This window comes from Ostrea edulis, chromosome 1 (genome assembly GCF_947568905.1).
Source record: "Ostrea edulis chromosome 1, xbOstEdul1.1, whole genome shotgun sequence".
Lineage (NCBI taxonomy): Eukaryota > Metazoa > Mollusca > Bivalvia > Ostreida > Ostreidae > Ostrea > Ostrea edulis.
The window spans coordinates 11,156,954-11,178,009 of NC_079164.1; the positions used below are offsets into that span (position 1 = coordinate 11,156,954).

The 21,056-nt window shown below is 35.3% G+C and overlaps 2 protein-coding genes across 2 annotated transcripts; both read left to right on the forward strand.

Moving 5' to 3' along the window:
• Positions 1-12,387: 12,387 nt before the first annotated feature.
• LOC125665436 (uncharacterized) lies at positions 12,388-17,971 on the forward strand. The gene is made up of 3 exons (XM_048898077.2): positions 12,388-12,581; positions 14,349-14,437; positions 16,200-17,971. Exon 3 carries the CDS (start codon positions 16,304-16,306, stop codon positions 17,618-17,620), a length of 1,317 nt encoding a protein of 438 aa, XP_048754034.2. The 5' UTR covers positions 12,388-12,581; positions 14,349-14,437; positions 16,200-16,303; the 3' UTR covers positions 17,621-17,971.
• A 1,572-nt stretch (positions 17,972-19,543) lies between these two features.
• On the forward strand, positions 19,544-20,809 carry LOC130047410 (uncharacterized). The gene has a single exon (XM_056142355.1). The coding sequence runs from the start codon at positions 19,544-19,546 to the stop codon at positions 20,807-20,809; it is 1,266 nt and encodes a 421-aa protein (XP_055998330.1).
• The last annotated feature ends 247 nt before the right edge of the window (positions 20,810-21,056 follow it).

Sequence of the window (21,056 nt, forward strand, 5' to 3'; positions counted from 1 at the left end):
GTGATGAACAATATGAATAAAAACGGCGAAAACAACTATCATATTAATGTCATAACTCTTATAAAGAATACAAAATAGAGCACATGGCAAACACTTTTCGTTATCTTCACGTTTCGTATCGCTGATCGTTATCTTCACTTTTCGTATCGCTGTTCGTTATCTTCACTTTTCGTATCGCTGTTCGTTATCTTCACTTTTCGTATCGCTGATCGTTATCTTCACTTTTCGTATAGCTGTTCGTTATCTTCACTTTTCGTATCGCTGTTCGTTATCTTCACTTTTCGTATCGCTGTTCGTTATCTTCACTTTTCGTATCGCTGTTCGTTATCTTCACTTTTCATATCGCTGTTCGTTATCTTCACTTTTCATATCGCTGTTCGTTATCTTCACTGGAATATGTTGGCAGTATCTTGTCTATATCGTGTATTCGATTTCAGTTTCAGTAACATAATTTGAATAACAGTGTGATAGTGTGGTATAAAGGTGTAACCAGCACATTCTGCGGTTGACGCTATAACTATCTGAAATATGTATATATCAAAATCCTCTACCAGTATATAAAGAAAATGAATTGTACAGAATTCCAGGTCTTTAATTCAATTTTCATTTGTTGATCATGTCTGGTAAACATTTTTTATTAGCATTTATTTATTTTTTTCAAATTTCATGTTCATTAATTTTAATTGGGGTCATTCATTGCCCCATCCTCTTTGTGAACTTTCGTTTCATTTGATCTATTCATCATCTTTGTGAACTTTCGTGTCATTTGATCTATTCATCATCTTTGTGAACTTTCGTGTCATTTGATCTATTCATCGGGTTTATGGACGTTCCTGGAGAGGTCAGGATATTCTGGCATCCAGATGACATCAAAATGTCTCCCTAGGGTTTACACCTTTTTGTATTCAACTCTGATGAAAACCTTCAGTGGATACCTAAAATAAACACAGTATGTAACGGTAATAGCTGTATACTTTGTAAACGCAAATCATATTTTTTAATTGTATTTCTTATTCGTTGTAGACTACGAATGCATGACAATCTTATTAATTTTTGTACTGGAAGAGGGCTATCCATTTTTTTTTTTTTTTTTTTTTTTTTTTTTTTTTGTTGGTCTAATCCATTTGAAATTTTGTCAATAAAGTATGCTTAATTCACTTAAAATATTCTCTTTCTAACAATTGTAATACATAGTAACATTCTTATTTATTTATTGTTCGTTTTAAAAACACGTTATATTTTCATGGATCATCTGTTTGGTGTTTAAGCTCATAGCGTTGTACAGAGCTTATGAGATTCCTAGAACTGTTTGATTAATATCGAACAAGGAAATAGCTTCCTGATTACAGATCATTTCCTAGTCATACGTGGAATATTAGATCGTAATCTCGACACATTTCTCGTAATTATTACCCCATTATTACTCCATGAATTTACGTATACAGTAAAACACACACATAGCGACGTGCTGGAGATGAGCAATTTCCATTTATTATAAACGTAATTCGTTATATCCAATAAAATCCACTGTGCTGTAAGTGGGATTCATTATAAGCGTGTTCGCTGTAAGTGGGAATTCATTATAAGCGTGTTCGATGTAAGTGTGAATTCATTATAAGCGTGTTCGCTGTAAGTGTGAATTCATTATAAGCGTGTTCGATGTAAGTGGGAATTCATTATAAGCGTGTTCGCTGTAAATGTGAATTCATTATAAGCGTGTTCGATGTAAGTGTGAATTCATTATAAGCGTGTTCGATGTAAGTGGGAATTCATTATAAGCGTGTTCGATGTAAGTGGGAATTCATTATAAAGCGTGTTCGCTGTAAATGTGAATTCATTATAAGTGTGTTCGCTGTAAATGTGAATTCATTATAAGCGTGTTCGATGTAAGTGGGAATTCATTATAAGCGTGTTCGATGTAAGTGTGAATTCATTATAAGCGTGTTCGCTGTAAGTGTGAATTCATTATAAGCGTGTTCGATGTAAGTGGGAATTCATTATAAGCGTGTTCGCTGTAAGTGGGAATTCATTATAAGCGTGTTCGCTATAAGTGTGAATTCATTATATTAAGCGTGTTCGCTGTAAGTGTGAATTCATTATATTAAGCGTGTTCGCTGTAAGTGTGAATTCATTATAAGCGTGTTCACTTAAGTGGGATTTCATTATAAGCGTGTTCGATGTAAGTGGGAATTCATTGTAAGCGTGTTCGATGTAAGTGTGAATTCATTATAAGCGTGTTCGCTGTAACTGTACTTTACTGCTTTGCATACTACTAGTAAGTATTTTCTTTTCTTTACTTTTTTTAGTATTATTAAAGATGCTCGCACCTGAGTTTTGTTGTATTGTCAATATTTTGGAAAGTATACTTTTTGAACTCTACATTGAAAGGAAATCATTAATTAAGAAATAAGGTATCATTTTAAAATATCTATCGGGATATAAATACGGGTTGGTACGTGATCAATTTTCCCATAAAGCCCGAAGGGCTTTATGGAATTTGACCACTCGACCAACCTACTTATATCCCAATAGATATTTTAAAATGATACCTTATTTCTTATTACTTATATTTACATTTTTGACCGATAACCGTTGCTGAATTGTGTTAACAATACGTTTCCATACATTTCACATTGTTGACCTGCATAACCCGTCGTTCAAAATGACGAAAACACAAAACAAAGTTCCATCAAAGGAAGAACTGTTTTAATTAATAAGACGCTAAAAAGCAAGTATATCGACAAAGACTTATACATTAACTCAGGAGTATATAATCGATAACTCTTCCTTATGTCTAAATTGGTAAAAAAAAAAAAAAAAAAAAAATGGGGGGGACGGAGAGAAAAACGTACTGCGAAAGGGGTGGGGGTGCGCAACGTTACTTGTAATCCTTTTCAAGACCTTTCAAAATTTGCATTGAAATAAAAAAAAACATCCAACTGGATAGGTTTAAGTCAAATTGTACGATATATTTGGACCAATGAGGTAAGCATTGAACCAGTGCCTACATAGCTATAGCATCCTTCGCAGTTGTATTCAAACGCAGAGGAACTAACCTCCTTAAACAACATGTCAAAGTGTTTGCAAGTATTTGGGATTTGCCAATTTTAACTGGGAATCAACATTTGCATTACCTTTACATTTGAATAATTAATGAATAAACCCGTCGCCCAGTTCACAACTGCACAAAGTACAGGTTCTATTATCTTGGGATATTTTTGATATAGTCAGAATTTTACTGGTCTGAATATACATGTATTCATATCATAATTAAAACAGACTTACCAAAGATTAGGTCCTCTAAACAGTCAATCTTCAGCACTTGTAGAAATACACTTCATGTATCTAAATGTACATTACTTTCATTAGACCACTACTTGAATACACTATTGTTTAGGGTTGATGTCCACTAAATTAGAAAACCAACTTCATGCAGCAAGATTAATTACCTAATTGTATACAGTATCATCATGTGACTGACTGTATCTACAAACAGTTTGGAAGCTTCTTTCAGAAAGGCAAAGGGATGCAGAACTAAACACCATGTGTGAAGTACATCACGATTTAGTTCCTGGTTTTCCCTTTAACTGGGAACAGAGAATCAATTACAACGCACGCAACCATCAGGATCACACGCAACCATCAGGATTACACGCAACCGTCAGGATTACACGCAACTCAGTTTTACACGCAACCATCAGGATTACACGCAACCATCAGGATGACACGCAACTCAGGATTACACGCAACCATCAGGATTACACGCAACTCAGGATTACACGCAACCATCAGGATTACACGCAACTCAGGATTACCCGCAACCATCAGGATTACACGCTTCCTAAAGGTTCCGGAAATCTTTTGTTCTAGACAACCAATGGAACAATTTAAACATATCAACCAGAATAGTCCATGTTTTAGAACCTTAAAACCAGCATTAGAGAGATTTCACCACCATCTTATTTATCTCACGGAAATAGGAGACACAACATCATTCCCACTAAACTCAGACAAAAGTAGAACTTTGCTACAGCAAGGGGGGGGGGGGTGTTCTTAGGAAAATAATATCCCCAATTCAAAGTAATTAAGATTTCAGAATTAGCCCTTATGACAAACTAATTTACTCCTGTTTTAGACTATGCATCTAGTGTCTAGGGTTTTAAAAAATCCCAATCTATAGATAATATTCAAAACAGGACTATTCGGTATTTTATTGGGGTACATCGTTTTGCACCTACATTGGCTGTTTATGGAAACACTGGATGGATACCAAGTCAATATAGACGTTGGATAAATGTTATCCGATATTGGAATAGAGTTGTGTCCTTTGACAATGAGCATATTACAAGAATTGCATTTGAATTTGATTACAATAGATACGAAAGCCCAGAAGGCTCATTCGAGATTCGAAATTCAAAATACGAGATTCGAATTTCGAAATTCAAAATCCAAATTAACCAATCCAAATGTAGGTCACAATAGATTAAAGGGTAGAGAGTATATGTATATAAACTTAAAATATGACAGAAAGCTTATTCGTCTAATATGTTTACCAAACAACGAAATATTTCTTTTAAAACTATAAATGTTATGATGTAAGCTTAGCAGGCCCGTAGCTGTGGGTGTTTGGGTCAAGTACTTATCTATTATATCGAGGAAATTCGAACCATGAATGATCTATGTTTACATTTTTTAGGGTCCAGGAAGCTTAACTACATGTGTCATTACGACAGAAAAATAATCTACGTTTTAAAAATAATCTTATCCCATTGATTCATATTATGGGCAATATTTTGACATTATATATCATGTCATTATATGCAAACATATGGAGCGCCAAATTAACATAAACTCAAATAATTGAAGATATCTTCAATTCTGAATTATTGCGCCCATTAAATGAATTGATGATAGCATTAATTCTTCTGCTGAATTGATGCACGCTTTAATTGAATTAATGATCTCTTCAAATGAATTAATGATATCAACAATTGAATTGATGCGCGCTACAATTCAATTGAAGAGAGCAATAATTGATATAATGCGCGCATTAAATCAATTGATGAGAGCAATAATTGAATTGATGCGCTCATTAATTCATTTGATGAGAGCAATAATGGATTTAATGCGCGCATTCAATTATTGCTCTCTTCAATTGAATTAATGATATCTTTAATTCATTTGAAGAGAGCAATAATTCTTTTAGAGAGAGAAACTAAATGATTAAAGATATCGTCAATTCAACATATCCACAATTGAATTAATGATCTCTTTAATTGAATTGTTGCTCTCTTTAAAAGAATTGATGCGCGCATTAATTCCTTATACAAAAGCATTGTAAATAATTAAAGATATCTTCAATTGAATTAAAGAGATCATCAAATTATTTATACCGAGCTCTAAATCAATTATTGCGAGCAATATTTCTACGAATTTAATGCTCTCATCAATTGAATTAAAGAGCAATAATTGAATTAATGCGCGCATTAAATCAATTATTGCTCTCATTAATTCAATTGATGCGTGCATTAACTCAATTGATGAGAGCAATAATTAAATTGAAGCGCGCATTAATTCATTTGATGAGAGCAATAATTGATTTAATGCGCGCATTAATTCAATTATTGCTCTTTAATTCAATTGATGAGAGCATTAAATTCGTAGAAATATTGCTCGCAATAATTGATTTAGAGCTCGGTATAAATAATTTGATGATCTCTTCAATTAAAGAGAGCAATAATTGAATTGATGATATCTTCAAATAATAGAAGATATCTTCAATTATTTGAGTTTATATAATTTGGCGCTCCATACAAACAGGCCTGTAGAAAGTCAGTTTCATAGAAAGCGCGGGGGGGGGGGGGGGTGGAACCAGGTCGAATACACCTCAAATAACTATAACAAATAACTATTTACACTTTAATTGAAATGGAATCGAAGGTCATATGAATTAAAATTAATCCGTAGCAATAGATTCTGATTTTAGATTAATCTATAGGTTTACCTGCATACCATTTTTTTCTGCTTGAATGATCATATTCTTATGATTTATTTTACATGAAGATAACTGTACATGTTTGACACATGTACAGGCGCATGGGTTCACCCACACACCCCCACCCCACCCACTCCCCCACCCCCAACCACCACCATCACCCGAATAGCCTACTTGAGTTGATTTCATTATTTTTGTTCAAAATTTCTCTGTTGGATGTCACAATGTCTAGCCTACCCCAAAAGGCCAAAAGAACTCAAAATACCATATAGTTTATTGGGGGGGGGGGGGGGGGACTGAACTGAAATGTGTGACGAGGGTTCTTTATCTATCAGATCCCAATTGATATAATATAAATTTATATAACAATGATAAGCACGTAGTTAAGCTAAATATAAATTTCGATTTATATAATCGTTTCACGCTTTTTGTAAACTTTAGAGATTGGCCTAGCCTTCTACCGGTATAACAAATTGTATTCTATTATACCGGTAGAAGGCCAATCTCTAAAGCTTACAAAAAGCGTGAAACGATTATATGTAAATCGATGGGATTGACAAGGAATCCACACATTTCGGAGAATTTATCGGCGCAGAAAAAAAAATCAGAAGGGGGGGGGGGGTGTTGTGTTGGTAGTAGTGTTCATACTTCAGATGCCTGTACAAATATCTTCCTCAACCGTTTATTTTTTATAGGCGACTAGGTGTAAATAATAGAGGAAATTCGAACCATGAATAATTATTTCTTCCCCATCTATGTTGAACTATGTTGTCTCTTTATATATATATATATATATTTAATGTTTTTAACTACGTGCGTCATTAGTCATTACCACAGAACACTAATTTATCCACGTTTTAAAAAAAATAGCTTGTCCCATTGATTCATATTTGTACATGTATGCAGGCGCGTAGCCAGGCGTACGTTTGTACGCACAAAAAGTCCACATCTTTTTTGCAGAGAGAGAGAGATTAGAAATATCAAAAGGCAGTGAAGGGCAATATTTATGACAATTATATTTGTTCTAAAATTGTTTGTAGTGGGTTCGTCATACAACGATATTGGACAGATCTTTCTCATTTTTGAGATTTTACAATTAAGTGTTTCTCCGCATTTCGTACAAAAACAGAACAGACCTCGAATATGGCTGCGTAACAAATTATAAAGTGTACGAAAAATGCATTCAGGAGGGTCGAATATACACATTGAAATCGTCTAAAATTTACCAGCTTCTGGGGAATTTGCCCCCTGGGTCCCCCACCAGGGCTTTGCCCTGGACCAATTGGGAGGCCCCAACCCCCTGCCTACTCGGATGTCAACATCAAAAGTACCCTGGCTACGACCCTGGTATGTTTTATGTTCAAGTATGTATAATCTCAGAAACCGGTAATTTTGTCCGTAATCGTAATGGTAGGGTTCTATACTATATCACCCCCTAATAAATATTAGGAGGTGATATAGTATAGACCCCTACTATTATTATATCAAAGACAAAATTAGGCCTACCAGTTCCTGCGGAACATGTACGTAGGCTGATATAATATGAATCACAGGTGCTTGGGTTCAGGACACCCCCCCCCCCCCTCTCCGAATAAGCTACATGAGTTGATTTAATTATTTTTTTGTTGAAAATATTTCTAATACATGCCAACAACGTCGTGCATACCCCTAAAGTCCAAAATAATTCATGATTTAAAAATCATCTTATGCACTGATTCATATTCAAAATAAGCCCTTTTTAGAAAAATGCCGTTCTGTTATAATAACCAGTGAGGGTATTTTTCTAAAAGGGCTTATTTTGAATTATTTTGGACTTTAGGGGTATGCACGACGTTGTTGGCATGTATTAGAAATATTTTCAACAAAAAAATAATTAAATCAACTCATGTAGCTTATTCGGAGAGGGGGGGGGGTGTCCTGAACCCAAGTACCTGTGATATGAATCAGTGCATAAGATGATTTTTAAAACGTGGAAGATTAGTATTCTGCCGTTATCACGCACGTAGTTAAGCTTCCTGGAGCCTAAAAAATGTAAAATGATACAGCATTTATAGATCTGAAATGAATATATATATATATATATATATATATATATATATATATATATTCATGGTTCGAATTTCCTCCATTGTTTATACATGTATATAGATAACTGAAAAATTGCAAACTAGAATCAATTGTTGGAGGGGTATCATCTGTTTCATATACGTCACGATGTGTATTCATCATTATTTGACCTGGTTATCACATACAGTGCAGAATTAATATGTGGGAGCTGTACTCTCTTTAGAGAAGTCGAGAGGCATAGCCTTCATCATGCCTCTCGACTTCTCTATAAAGAGAATAGTCGGAGCTGGAACAAGTTTTCTGTCTGCCTCCTTTCCCGCTTTCTACGGGCCTATCTGCATGCTAAGCATACATCAAAACATTTATAGTTTTAGAAGAAATGTTTCGTTTGTTTGGTAAACATATTAGAAGAATAAGCTTTCTGTCGTATTTTAAGTTTACATGTATATGCATGTACCCTCTAACCTTTAATCTATTGTGACCTATATTTTGATTGGTTAATTTGGATTTTGAATTTCGAATCTCGTATTTTGAATTTCAAATCTCGAATGAGCCTTCTGGGCTATCGTAAATAGATGTAGAAGCAGTATTGGTGCAGTGAATTTCATAATTTAGAGTTAGACTATTATTTTGAGTCGAAGCATCTAAGGGTGGAACTCTCTCTCTCTCTCTCTCTCTCTCTCTCTCTCTCTCTCTCTCTCTCTCTCTCTCTCTTTCTCTCTGGTTAACCCTTCAGCTCGATCAGGAGAGGATGCACTGGACTGTCGCTTCTTCTCTGGTTCGTTTTGCTTAAAAAGAATACAGCTTTGTAAGGTAGAACATAAATAATCTTGAAATTATGCGTGGCATTTACAACCAGTATGGCTGAATCCTTGTGTCATGTTGATGCAAGACCGAATACAATGACACCAATTCCTACTTTCACTTTTTACACCAAATGAAAATTGCCTTTTCAAAGAACTCAGTTTTATCACATCTAGTATGTGCAAATCAATATATTAATTGAATTTTAATCACAATTTTTATCGAATATAAATTACAAGATTTTCGAATACAAAGTCAAGATTTATCGAATAAATAACAATATTATTGAATATAAATATCAAGATTATCGAACTTGAATAACACGATTATCAAATATAAATCAAAATTTATTGAATATAAAATTATAAATCAAGATTTATGGCATGAAAAAGGTGAAGATATCGAAAGTGATCAATCTCATAACTCCTATAATACAAAATTAAGAGTAGGGCAAATACGGACCCCTGGATATACCAAGGTGGGATCGGTTGTCTAGGAGGAGTAAACATCCCCTGTCGACTGGTCACACCTGCCGTAAGCCCAAAATCTTGATCAAGTAAATGGATTAATTCGTAGTCAAAATCAGTGTGTCAAGAACTACCTAACAATTGGTATGAAACAAGTCAGACGGCATGTGACACAATGATAGGTTGTATTGGCAAACTGGATTGTTATAACGACCATAGATGTTGCTAAATGCATGCTGACTTTAAACGCGACTATTGAAACCCTTGCACCATCAACTTGTTTGACAGTAGCCTGTCTCGGTTTAACAATTGATCATATGGAGAACAAGCTCTTATGTATCGAATCAGTTAGAGACATGAACACCATATGCATGTGATAATGGAATATTGCTACATAGATATAGGGAGTTAGGGATGGAGAAGCTGGAATCATCCCGTTTGTCATACAGTTGATTTGTTAGTTTGCCGTTAGCATCTATGTTCAATTAAATATTTTAGTATGAAGAAGACGTGGCAGACTCTGTGGCGTCTTTTACTTCGAGTTCACTGGGATATATCGAAACCACATATGAATGAAATTGATTATTGTTAATAGATAAAACGTCGTCGATATATCTAAATGTCGAGTTGAAGGCTACAGTTAGATATTTATTCTTCACATGTAAAAGCTTTCGAATAAATTATGCTTCATAGGAATATAAAAACAGGTCAGCTAACAAAGGAGTACAATTCGCGTCTATGGGAATTCCAACAGACTGTTGGAAGACCTGAACACCAAAGATTACGAAGATATTGTCAATGTGGAACTCCAGCATACTTTCAATATCAATTCAGAGTACTTGTGCGTAAAATCAAAATATTCGCATATGAATATCAAGATTATCGAATATTAATCAAAATTTTTGCATATCAATAACAAGAGTATCGAATATAGATCAAGATTTTCGCACATAAATCAAGATTTGTATAATATTGCAACGTTTTACACGCCATACGGAATTCGTTATCCCATATGAAGTATTGCATTTATTTTGCAAATTACACTGAAATGTCGTCGTTCAGAAATGACCATCACAAACATGGTACATGGTCAGGTGAGTAATGGTTTTTGTCTTTTTCGTTGTTTTCGGACTTCTCTGGGGTTCCTTCCCCGTATTAGCTACATATGATCATTCAAAGGTGTGAACAGCGTCGATGGCGGTCCGTTGTTTGACAAAAGTCCATACCCCACACGATGATGTTTGGTCGTTTGATTTGCCTATGTCACATTTATAAAACGTTGATAATAAACGATCGCAATAAATGTACATGTTAAATGGGCAACAATCCGTTGAGTATATAGACAGAGTCCGTTTTAAGTTATAATGAGTACGCCAATATGATATATCTCCCTCCTTAATTTCTGAACGCGTAGTCTCTCTCCAATCCTCGCTAAGAAAGTAATTCATTCATAAAAAAAAAAAGTACGGAACTGGCTCATAGCCTTAGTGCAATGATCGCTGATAAATTTAAAGTGTTTGGTTTATATAAAGAACAAATACCCTCTTCGACAGAGGCCCTTTGGCGTGTAAATCAGATATAAAACCGAGATGGCATCAAGCAATTTATATTAAATCCGTATAAAATTGTCCATACAATTATTATCTTTCTCAAATTTTAATCGGGTCACGTCAAGTTCTTTCAGTCTTGTTTGTTTGGGTTTGAGACACAACATTTGGACAGGAATATGTTGGCAATATTAAGGTGTTAACATGAGCACTATAAATCAGGAATGGTATATATCTTTGGAACCAAAGTAAACGGATTCATGTTGTAAGTACATGTACTGTATTTCTCTCTCTCTCTCTCTCTCTCTCTCTCTCGCGTAAAGAAATACATTATTTACATCTAGTGTTCGTGACAAAGAAAATTTACAATAATACTTACGCTTTATCGGTCAATAAAACCATCCGTACATTGCCAAAGTAAATAAATGAATTTAAATTGCAACACTCGGAATAGCTGTGAATTTACATTTTACTCCAAACTAGATCTTGTTGAAAAAAATGTTTATAACAAAGGCACTCTTCTCCAAAAAGACCAAAAAGCACTCTTCTCTAAAAAGAACACAACGCGATACTATTGACATTTATTCTCAAGTGTTTTTGTCCATGCATATTTACAGATACTCATAATAGCAGAAATTAAATAGTTATTCAATAAAAAAAATTCATTCTGACTGAAATTAAATAGTTATTCAATAAACAAAATTCAATAGTATGCTGACCCCGTGAATTCTGACTGAACTTCTTGCGTTTCCTCTGCACTTTGACATAACAATAAAACTTGTCTATCTTTTTTTAAATCAGTGAAATTAATCAAATTGATGTTGCTCATATCAGTTTTATGATTTCCAGGATTTCCAGATTTTCAAGTTAAATTCGGGGGGGGGGGGGGGGGGGGGGGGGCTGGTTCCCTTTGTACCGGATTTGCTACTTTCTTTTTCGTCGCTTTAATGAAAACTCTCAGTTGGAGAGTCAATATTTGATCACCATGACCTTATCGTAAATGTAATTCATTGCTGATGTATTCTCAATATACTTATTTGTCGATTATACGAAGTATTTGTTTAAATAATCTTTAAATCACCATTTCCACGCCGTCTAAACAGTTTTAATATACATTTATCAGAGTATCACATTCGTGTAATTATCGTAATTGGAGGGGTGGCGTGTATCGATATGTACTTCAATGGGAGAGGTAAAACAAACACTTATCTCCCCCAACTCCGTGTACGGACGTCGGAACACGATTCTTCAATTTTCTTCTGCATGCCCTATAAATACATTAATCTCTTGGGTATCCACAGTGGCAGGTCTTGATTGAAGTTGGACAACGCAAGCACCTGTCTCGGATTTGATCTGTCCTTGCATATCAAAGTTCACCACTTGCGACTCCCATTCTAAACCGTTATATGGCAAAAGGGTGCAATTCGTTTGCCTGTAAATCGATATTTTATTTCAATATACTTAGTATTTCATCGATTAACGGAATGAGGAATAACAGCCGATAATCAGGGTTTGTTTGCATTTGAAATGAGAATGAATGTGTTAAAAATGATAAACTGAGTACTGGATTAGCAATCCAGGCTAGGGTTTTATCGCTTTCTTTTCTCTATCGGTCACCTCTTTACAAGCATGAAATTAAGGCCAACGGAAATTAAGGCCAGTGCTGTGTTTAAAATATAAACTGGATATTTATAAAAGCAGGTATTTAAAACAACAGTCAAGACCTCTTTCTTTCTTTCTATCTTTCTTGCTGTCTGATTTTAGAATTTCTTTCTTCATTCGTTAGACACTAACCATCTATTTCAACATTTTATTTGTACTGAAAGTTTGGTCTCGCAATATACTACTACATGTATAGAATTTACGCGGAGGGCCTACATAATTAATATTTGCATGGTTTCAAGGAAACTATGATTATCGACCCCCAAATAGTTTTACGGCTCTCGTGACTTTTGTCTTCCTGTCTGGAAAGTCCAAATTAAGTCAGGACTCCGCCAAGCTAAATAAATAATAAATATTTGGGAGAATTCAATTAATTAAAGGACTGGGGTGTAATTATACACGTGTATATCTCTATATAACAGGGTTGTACTTTTACTGTATATATATTTCACCTGATTCTCCTGAGTGTTTGTATGCATGGACAAGGGTTCGACAAGGTAGGTAAAGTTAGCATTTCTTTTAGAATGGAATTACAATGTAATTGTTTTATTCTATACAGCACCTCGCTGTATAGAATATTTTCCCCTGTAGACATTAACAGACAATATGGATACTGACGTTAACTTAGTGATGCGTCTGATATAGATTTGATATTGTACAAATCCAAATGTGGTTAAATTTTCTGAAATACATGTAACGTCAACTACAAGTGTTAGAAAATTGAGAAACCTGTGTTTGTTTATAACAAAAATATACGATTTTTAGTCTGTCCTCCATAACTCATACATATAATCTTTAAAAAAAATTCTCTCTCTCTCGCTTCCTTTTTTTTCTCTCCTTATATGAACATGATTATGTTTGTGTCTCTCTTCCCTGTATCCCTTTTCCCATTGGAATGTATCACATGTACTTGACCTCATGTACCACTTATTATTGGTTTGAGTGAATAAAGAAACTTGAACTTGAAGTCCGTAAAAAGCATTTTAATGGTACTTTACTGGAAGTACGTATAAAGTCGTAAGAAAATATTGTTATTTAAAAGTTTTAGCGCTGCTACTTAATGACCGTTTGATGGCGCTGGGGGCATTCACAACGATGAATGATTCAAATTTAAAAGTTTCTTAACGTTCCATAAATGTATCAAAAGAAATTTGCGAAAAATCGTTACAATGATTAGCACTTAAGAGGATTTTAAAACACAAATACTGACAGTCCTAGTTTGTTAAAAGGAAAATGATTCCCCCCCCCTTACAAGTCTATATGCAGAATCACTCGGTCACTCTGTCAGCTGTTTACAAGTCTATATGCAGAATCACTCGGTCACCCTGTCAGCTGCTTAAGTACTCGGTGCTGTTGCCATAAATGGATTTTCCTCTTTTTTCCAAACAAATAAAGTTCTCCACTCAAAAGAAGAGAATATGCTATTTATCTTTGGACTTCTATTAGAACAACTGACAAAAGAATGAAAACGAACGAATGACCTGGTATTGACAAATACGCTTCAACGCCGTTTATGTTAACAATTTCTCGATTTACGGCGGCATCTTTTGAAGTTTTTTTTAATTGTCGTGGAAGCCGGAGTTTTTCGTGGATAGCCTACACAATATCGTTACTCGTCAACAAACAACACAATTCCACGGAATTGATCACAATACACTTAAATATATCATAAAATAAGTTGGACTTCTCGTGAGATGTTATATACTTGCAGTTTGAGAGTATGTGGCATTGTAAGGCCACCGTTCGGGATTAGGAGATTAATATTAACAAGCTTAATGCTGTTAAAAATAGAATTTCTCTTTTTAGTTTTACAGTTTCGACCAGGCTATCAATTTTCCTTGAACAAAATGACTTTGAGAACTACTAAGAATATGACGGATGTGCTAACATTTACGGTAAGTTTAATCTAATAACGATTTTATATATACGTATGAAATTTCGTTCTTTAACACCACTTTAAGGTTATTAATGAATTATAAAGATTATCCAGTGAGCAATCAGCATGCAAGTTATTCATCAACTAATGATGAAATGATCCTCGTAATCAATTACAAGTATCTAAATGATGTTCCTGAAGCTCTGTTGTTCAGAAATGAGCTAAATGCAATACATGTATATAGATATGTGTAGCCAAGCACTATTAAATAAATGGGCTGCGTTGTGTAATTTGGGGAAATACCTTTACTGTGTCTTTAATTTACGTAATGATTTACTTATATAGCATTCTCTCTTACATCAGTATTGTGTAACATACCATATAATGTCATGCCATGCCATACAATACAATTGTTAACTTGTTTTATTATTTTTGTAAACATGTATGCCATAAGACGTATGTCTCCAGCAATAAAGAATAATAATAATATCCACATGTTCATGTGAAAAGTTTACAATATTTCTTGTTCATTTCATTGCTTTTTTTTTTTTCAACTACATTGTTTGTTTAATGTGTCGGGTTTTTTTTTAAACTGACATATTTGGGTTAAAAACAAAATATCAACAAATTGAGTTTTTGATTTTTATATTTTTTATTTAAAAAATTAGAACATCCACCCGAATCTTCTAAGCAAGTTTTATTAGATATTTACATCATGCATAATTCACAGTGAAATTTGGACTTTTTAAAAATCTCTTATTTGCAAACAAAATAATTGTATCATTCTTTCGATTGTGAAATCATATTTTATATGAGATGCTTTAGCGAGCCATCAAATAATAAACTTTCCGTGTAGCGAGCCACCTTAAAGACGGTCTTGGGGAAAACAAGTGCCCGAACTAACCAAGTTCTTTCTATTAAGACATATTATCATTACAAAAAAAACCCAACGAAAACAGGGAATGTGTCTCAACATCCTCAGAAAGACATAGGTCGCCGCGATTAGGGGTAGGTATAATGCGGGTTGCAAGGATTGGTCGAGTGCAGTGTCCGAAACCAGCAATTGTTTAGTGGCCGCAGCGCTGCCTTGCTAAGATCTGCTCTAATCGATCGCACATTTAATCACAACTTTAACTATTATCCCTCGCTCTGCAGCGGCTTGCCGGTATAGATACACTCCTATAGGGCCTATCGATTGCAATCCCCGAGATTTAAGTATAGATTTAAGACTTTGAAATCGGACTATCGCGGCAGATGTAGAGAAATTGCAATTCAATTATACTGATTTTATTTCAATTGATGTAACGAAAAACTGGTCTATATTTAAATGTAATTTTTAAAGATTTTTTCTTTTTGTAAGGAAACGAAATGCGGAAATTTGAATGGTCTTATTTTGGTAGCTTCCATCACAGCTGATAACTTTTGCTAGGTTTTCCTATTTGACTGCCAACTTCGCTAGTCAAATCCCACATAAAAGTTCCATACAAAAGATATGATCGACATTTTAAATTGGATATCAGTCTAGCTACGACAATTATCATTTTATGCCATACTGTAAGCAGCATTGTTACGCTGTAAAAGTCCATTAATTGCGCCATTACCATATTGTAATATCCTCTTTCGAACCAGTAAGGTATCAGGGCCTTATCTTTAATATTGTAACAGAACGCTAGTTGCCATTGTCTTTGGTTTGGAAGCTTTGGTATTGATTGCGTGTTTAGTATTAAATGTTAAAACACATGTCAATGAGTAACGAATTCTTTTATTTTTGTTTGTTTCAGTCCTGACTATCCCGGTTCAGCGCTTCCGTTTAAACGTTATTGATAGACATCTTCAGCACAAACCATGCGGTGTTTGCGCCACGCTACAGAGTGCTCGGTTGACAATGGAAGGTGTTAACACTAGTAGATTGCCTCCGATTGTGCGGTTCCAGGTCGGCGGGTATGCCACTGAGAGAGAACCACCGGAGCGAAGCTGGGCAAGGATCCGAACATGCTTGATCGACAACCCTCGAGATTCAGGCCAAAATAAGCGGCAGGAGGTTTGGACTTATCACAAAAAGAACAGAGGTGTTTTAAGGTCGTTAGTCAAAAGTTTGCCCAACATTCCGTTCCGAATAGGTAGGAATAAGAAGAGACGAAGCCAATCGGATCACGATTTGACTTCGAAGAATGACAAGAGCGAATCTTTCCTTCCAAAGATTTCTCCGATCGGCATCGATTCGCAGGCGAAAAATGGCAAAGTGCGACCCTTAGGAACAGTGAACAAAAGCGATGAAATAATTCATACGGGGAAACCAAAGAGCCAGAAGAACTTAGAAAATAGTGTGATACAACGGATATGTACCCCCACTGACGACATTAACGATATTGATGCAGAAGATGTAAATGGACAAAATAGAATCGAGGACAGAGGGAAGTGTGAATCTCGGATACCAAAATTACCGGTATTAAAACAGCCTCTTAGTAAGTCCAAGGTTGTTTCGTTTTCTACGAACGATCTACACAAATCTCCACAAATTGTTGATAGTAGAAGTGCTTCACCGTCTTCAATTTCAAGCAATGACTCTCAAAATTCCAGAAAAGGTATCGGAAATGTGAATTTCGGACATTCTAGTCAACACAAAACGGAGCCAATTCCGAGGTCACTACTCGACATCATTACTGGGAACTTTTTATCAGACGCACGAATAATGGGCGAGAGAACAAAAAGAGACCGAAAAACCGGCACCGTGGAGACGGCGACATTTCCGGGAGCTGGCGTGGATAAGGAGTGGTTTAAGAAGGTATTGGGTGATAAGGAAATCATAGACATGTCTAATTACGAAAACTTCGCCAGAACCCCTAGAAACCGTCCCATCAGCGAATCTGTGCAGAAAAGCCTAAACGTTCTTAGCAACAGTAACTATGCAGAGCGGAAAGCAAAAATTGTCACATCTCGAAGCCCTCTGAAAGTTCAGTTTGATATTCCCTCGGAGGAGCAGCCTCTGGTGAAACCGTCAAACACCACCCCAGTCAACAAACTGGCGGGAGAACCGATTGCAGCGTACCAGAGATCAACAAATTCACCCAGTTATTTCCCCCTGTTCAGTCGAGATGGAACACCAATGCGCAAAATTGGAGGACCACCTAAAACTAAGCAACAGCCTGCCTCCAAATTAAAAATTTCGTTTCCAAACAGTGCTCCAATTCAAGAAGATTAAAAGTTCGTCTCACAATATCTGAATATTTTCTGTTGACCTCGTTATTGTTTTGCTGTGAATATTGTTACGCGGCTTCGTTTCCAAACAGTTATGGGTCTTGTTTTGCTGCTTCTATTCCAAACAGTGCTCTAATGAAATGAAGTTTAAAATATTTACAATTTCTCGTAAACTGCTTACATTATGCTCTGAATATCTGTTGACATGGTTTATATGTTGTCACATAATTATTTCAATAACACACATGAAGGAATTCTTATTTTATTTTTGCAGGTAATTAAATTATGTTAAAAGTATTTTTCAAATTCATGTACATTATGCGTACAGTTTACAATTAAGTTTATGTCCAGCAAATTGTTCTGTGTTCAGTGTTCTCATTATTTCACTATTCACATTGAATTCAAACCACTGTGTGTGTTTGTTCTTTGTATAATTACTGAGACTGTAAGTTATAACTTATCAACAAAACTTCCTTCATTGTACGTTTGTTAACGCTAGACAAGCTCATAAATTTGGGTAACTCTAGACAAGTTGATAAAGTCGGGTAACTCCTTAAAAAATGGGGGGTAAACTTAATACAGAATAATAGCCTGGTACTCGAGGCCTTCCGATGTTCTCGGGTAACAGGCTAACAGAATAACAACTGTAGACTAGTCAAAGGCCTGGTAACCCTAGACAAGCTCGAAGTCTAGTCACTCTAGACAAGCTCGAATATGCCACTTTCGAGATAAGAGCTCTTCTGTGTAGGAGGTGCATTTAGTGGCACTTTTAATGCCGAAGTGGGACAGAGTGCACCTACAGTTCGTGGGGATTACTAATCTCGGTTGAGATTCGGCTCGGCTGAATATTTGGACTGACGCCTTCACCGAATCTCGGAGCAGTCCTTCATAATTCATGTCTGGAAATTTACTTTCAGCTTCGACCGGTTCTAGCAATTAATATGCACTTAGGTGAAACTGCTAGCTGTTCGCTTCAAATCAGTTAGTTGACTATCAAACCAAATCTGTATCACTTTAATGCTGTATTACTTACAATCTAACTATGTAAATTTCATAAAATAAACCATCACTTATTTTTCCGTTCAAATGAAGACTTCTATGGCGCAATATTTTATCTCCCAAAATTGAAGAGTTCCTATAGTTTATTTTTTGAATTAGCGAAATGCAAGAAGGTATGTAGAGGTACAATGTATCAGTAACTAGATAGAGCAGACTATAGGAACTCTTCAATTCCAGGAGATAAAATATTGTGCCATGGAAGTCTTCATTTGAAGGAAAAATTTAGTGCCTATTTTCATTTTGGGATTTTTATACCTAGACGGTAAGCAATACAAAATTAGTAGTGATAGAAAAGTTAGTTTGATAGTCAAATCACTTATTTGAAGCGAACAGCAGTGTCAAATAAGTGCACATTAATTACTAGAACCAGTCGAAGCTGAAAGTAAATTTCCAGACATGAATTATGAAGGACTGCCCCGAGATTCGGTGATGGCGTCAGTCCAAATATTCAGCCGAGCCGAATCTCAACCGAGATTAGGGGAAGACGGCTTATGTATGTAAATGTAGAAACTACAAAGTACTATCAAAAGAAATATTTTACTAAAGTGGTAAAATAAACACAATGTCATATTTACAAGTAATATACTGGATATGATACACACAAGCAACGAAATAACTTGATATAACAAGAATTCCATGTATTTAATTACTCCCTGAATACTTATATCATTTACTTAGTTTATGTATCAGTCGAATTTGGGTGATGAAACTGCGTATGAGAAACTTACTGAGCAGATTCACTTATGCAAGACTAAAAATTTGTCCCACTCCCACAGGTTAACAAATTGTTTCGCGTCTTATCATATACGAGAGTTCTCTAGGGGGAAATAACTCGAGGTGAAAAAGTCTGGTAACCCTAGACAAGCTCATGAAGTCTGGAAGTCTAATAACACTAGACAATTTCATAAAGTCTGGAAGTCTGATAACACTAGACAAGCTCATAAAGTATGGAAGTCTAATAACACTAGACAAGCTCATAAAGATTGGAAGTCTAATAACACTTGACAAGCTCATAAAGACCGGAAATCTAATAACACTAGACAAGCTCATAAAGACTAGAAGTCTAATAACACGTGACAAGCTCATAAAGACCGGAAATCTAATAACACTATACAAGCTCATAAAGACTGGAAGTCTAATAACACTAGACAAGCTCATAAAGACCGGAAATCTAATAACACTAGACAAGCTCATAAATATTGGAAGTCTAATAACACTAGACAAGCTCATAAAGACCGGAAATCTAATAACACTAGACAAGCTCATAAAGATTGGAAGTCTAATAACACTTGACAAGCTCATAAAGACCGGAAATCTAATAACACTAGACAAGCTCATAAAGACTAAAAGTCTAATAACACGTGACAAGCTCATAAAGACCGGAAATCTAATAACACTATACAAGCTCATAAAGACTGGAAGTCTAATAACACTAGACAAGCTCATAAAGACCGGAAATCTAATAACACTAGACAAGCTCATAAAGACTAAAAGTCTAATAACACGTGACAAGCTCATAAAGACCGGAAATCTAATAACACTTATAAAGATTGGAAGTCTAATAACACTAGACAAGCTCATAAAGACCGGAAGCCTAATAACAATAGACAAGCTCATAAAGACTGGAAGTCTAATAACACTAGACAAGATCATAAAGACTGGAGGTCTGATAACACTAGACAAGCTCATAAAGTCTGGAAGTCTAATAACACTAGACAAGCTCATAAAGACCGGAAATCTATTAACACTATACAAGCTCATAAAGACTGGAAGTCTAATAACACTAGACAAGCTCATAAAGACTGGAAGTCTAATAACACTTGACAAGCTCATAAAGACCGGACATCTAATAACAATAGACAAGCTCATAAAGACTGGAAGTCTGATAACACTAGACAAACTGATGAAGTATGGAAGTCTAATAACACTAGACAAGCTCATAAAGACCGGAAATCTATTAACACTATACAAGCTCATAAAGACTGGAAGTCTAATAACACTAGACAAGCTCATAAAGACTGGAAGTCTAATAACACTTGACAAGCTCATAAAGACCGGACATCTAATAACAATGGACAAGCTCATAAAGACTAGAAGTCTAAAAGCACTAGACAAGTTAGCTTATAAAGTCTGATTATGCTAGCCAATTTGATACCATTTGAAAACTCTAGAAAAAGTCTTGGTAACCCTAGAAAAACTGATAAAATGTTGTAACTATTGATAGCCTCATAAAGTCTGGTGACTGTAGAGAAACTGATAAAGTCCGGTAGCCCCACGATAAGCTGATAAAGTATGATGAAGCTCAACAGGCTGATAAATCCTGGTGACCCTGTACATGTTGATGAATCCTGGTGACCCTGTACATGTTGATGAATCCTGGT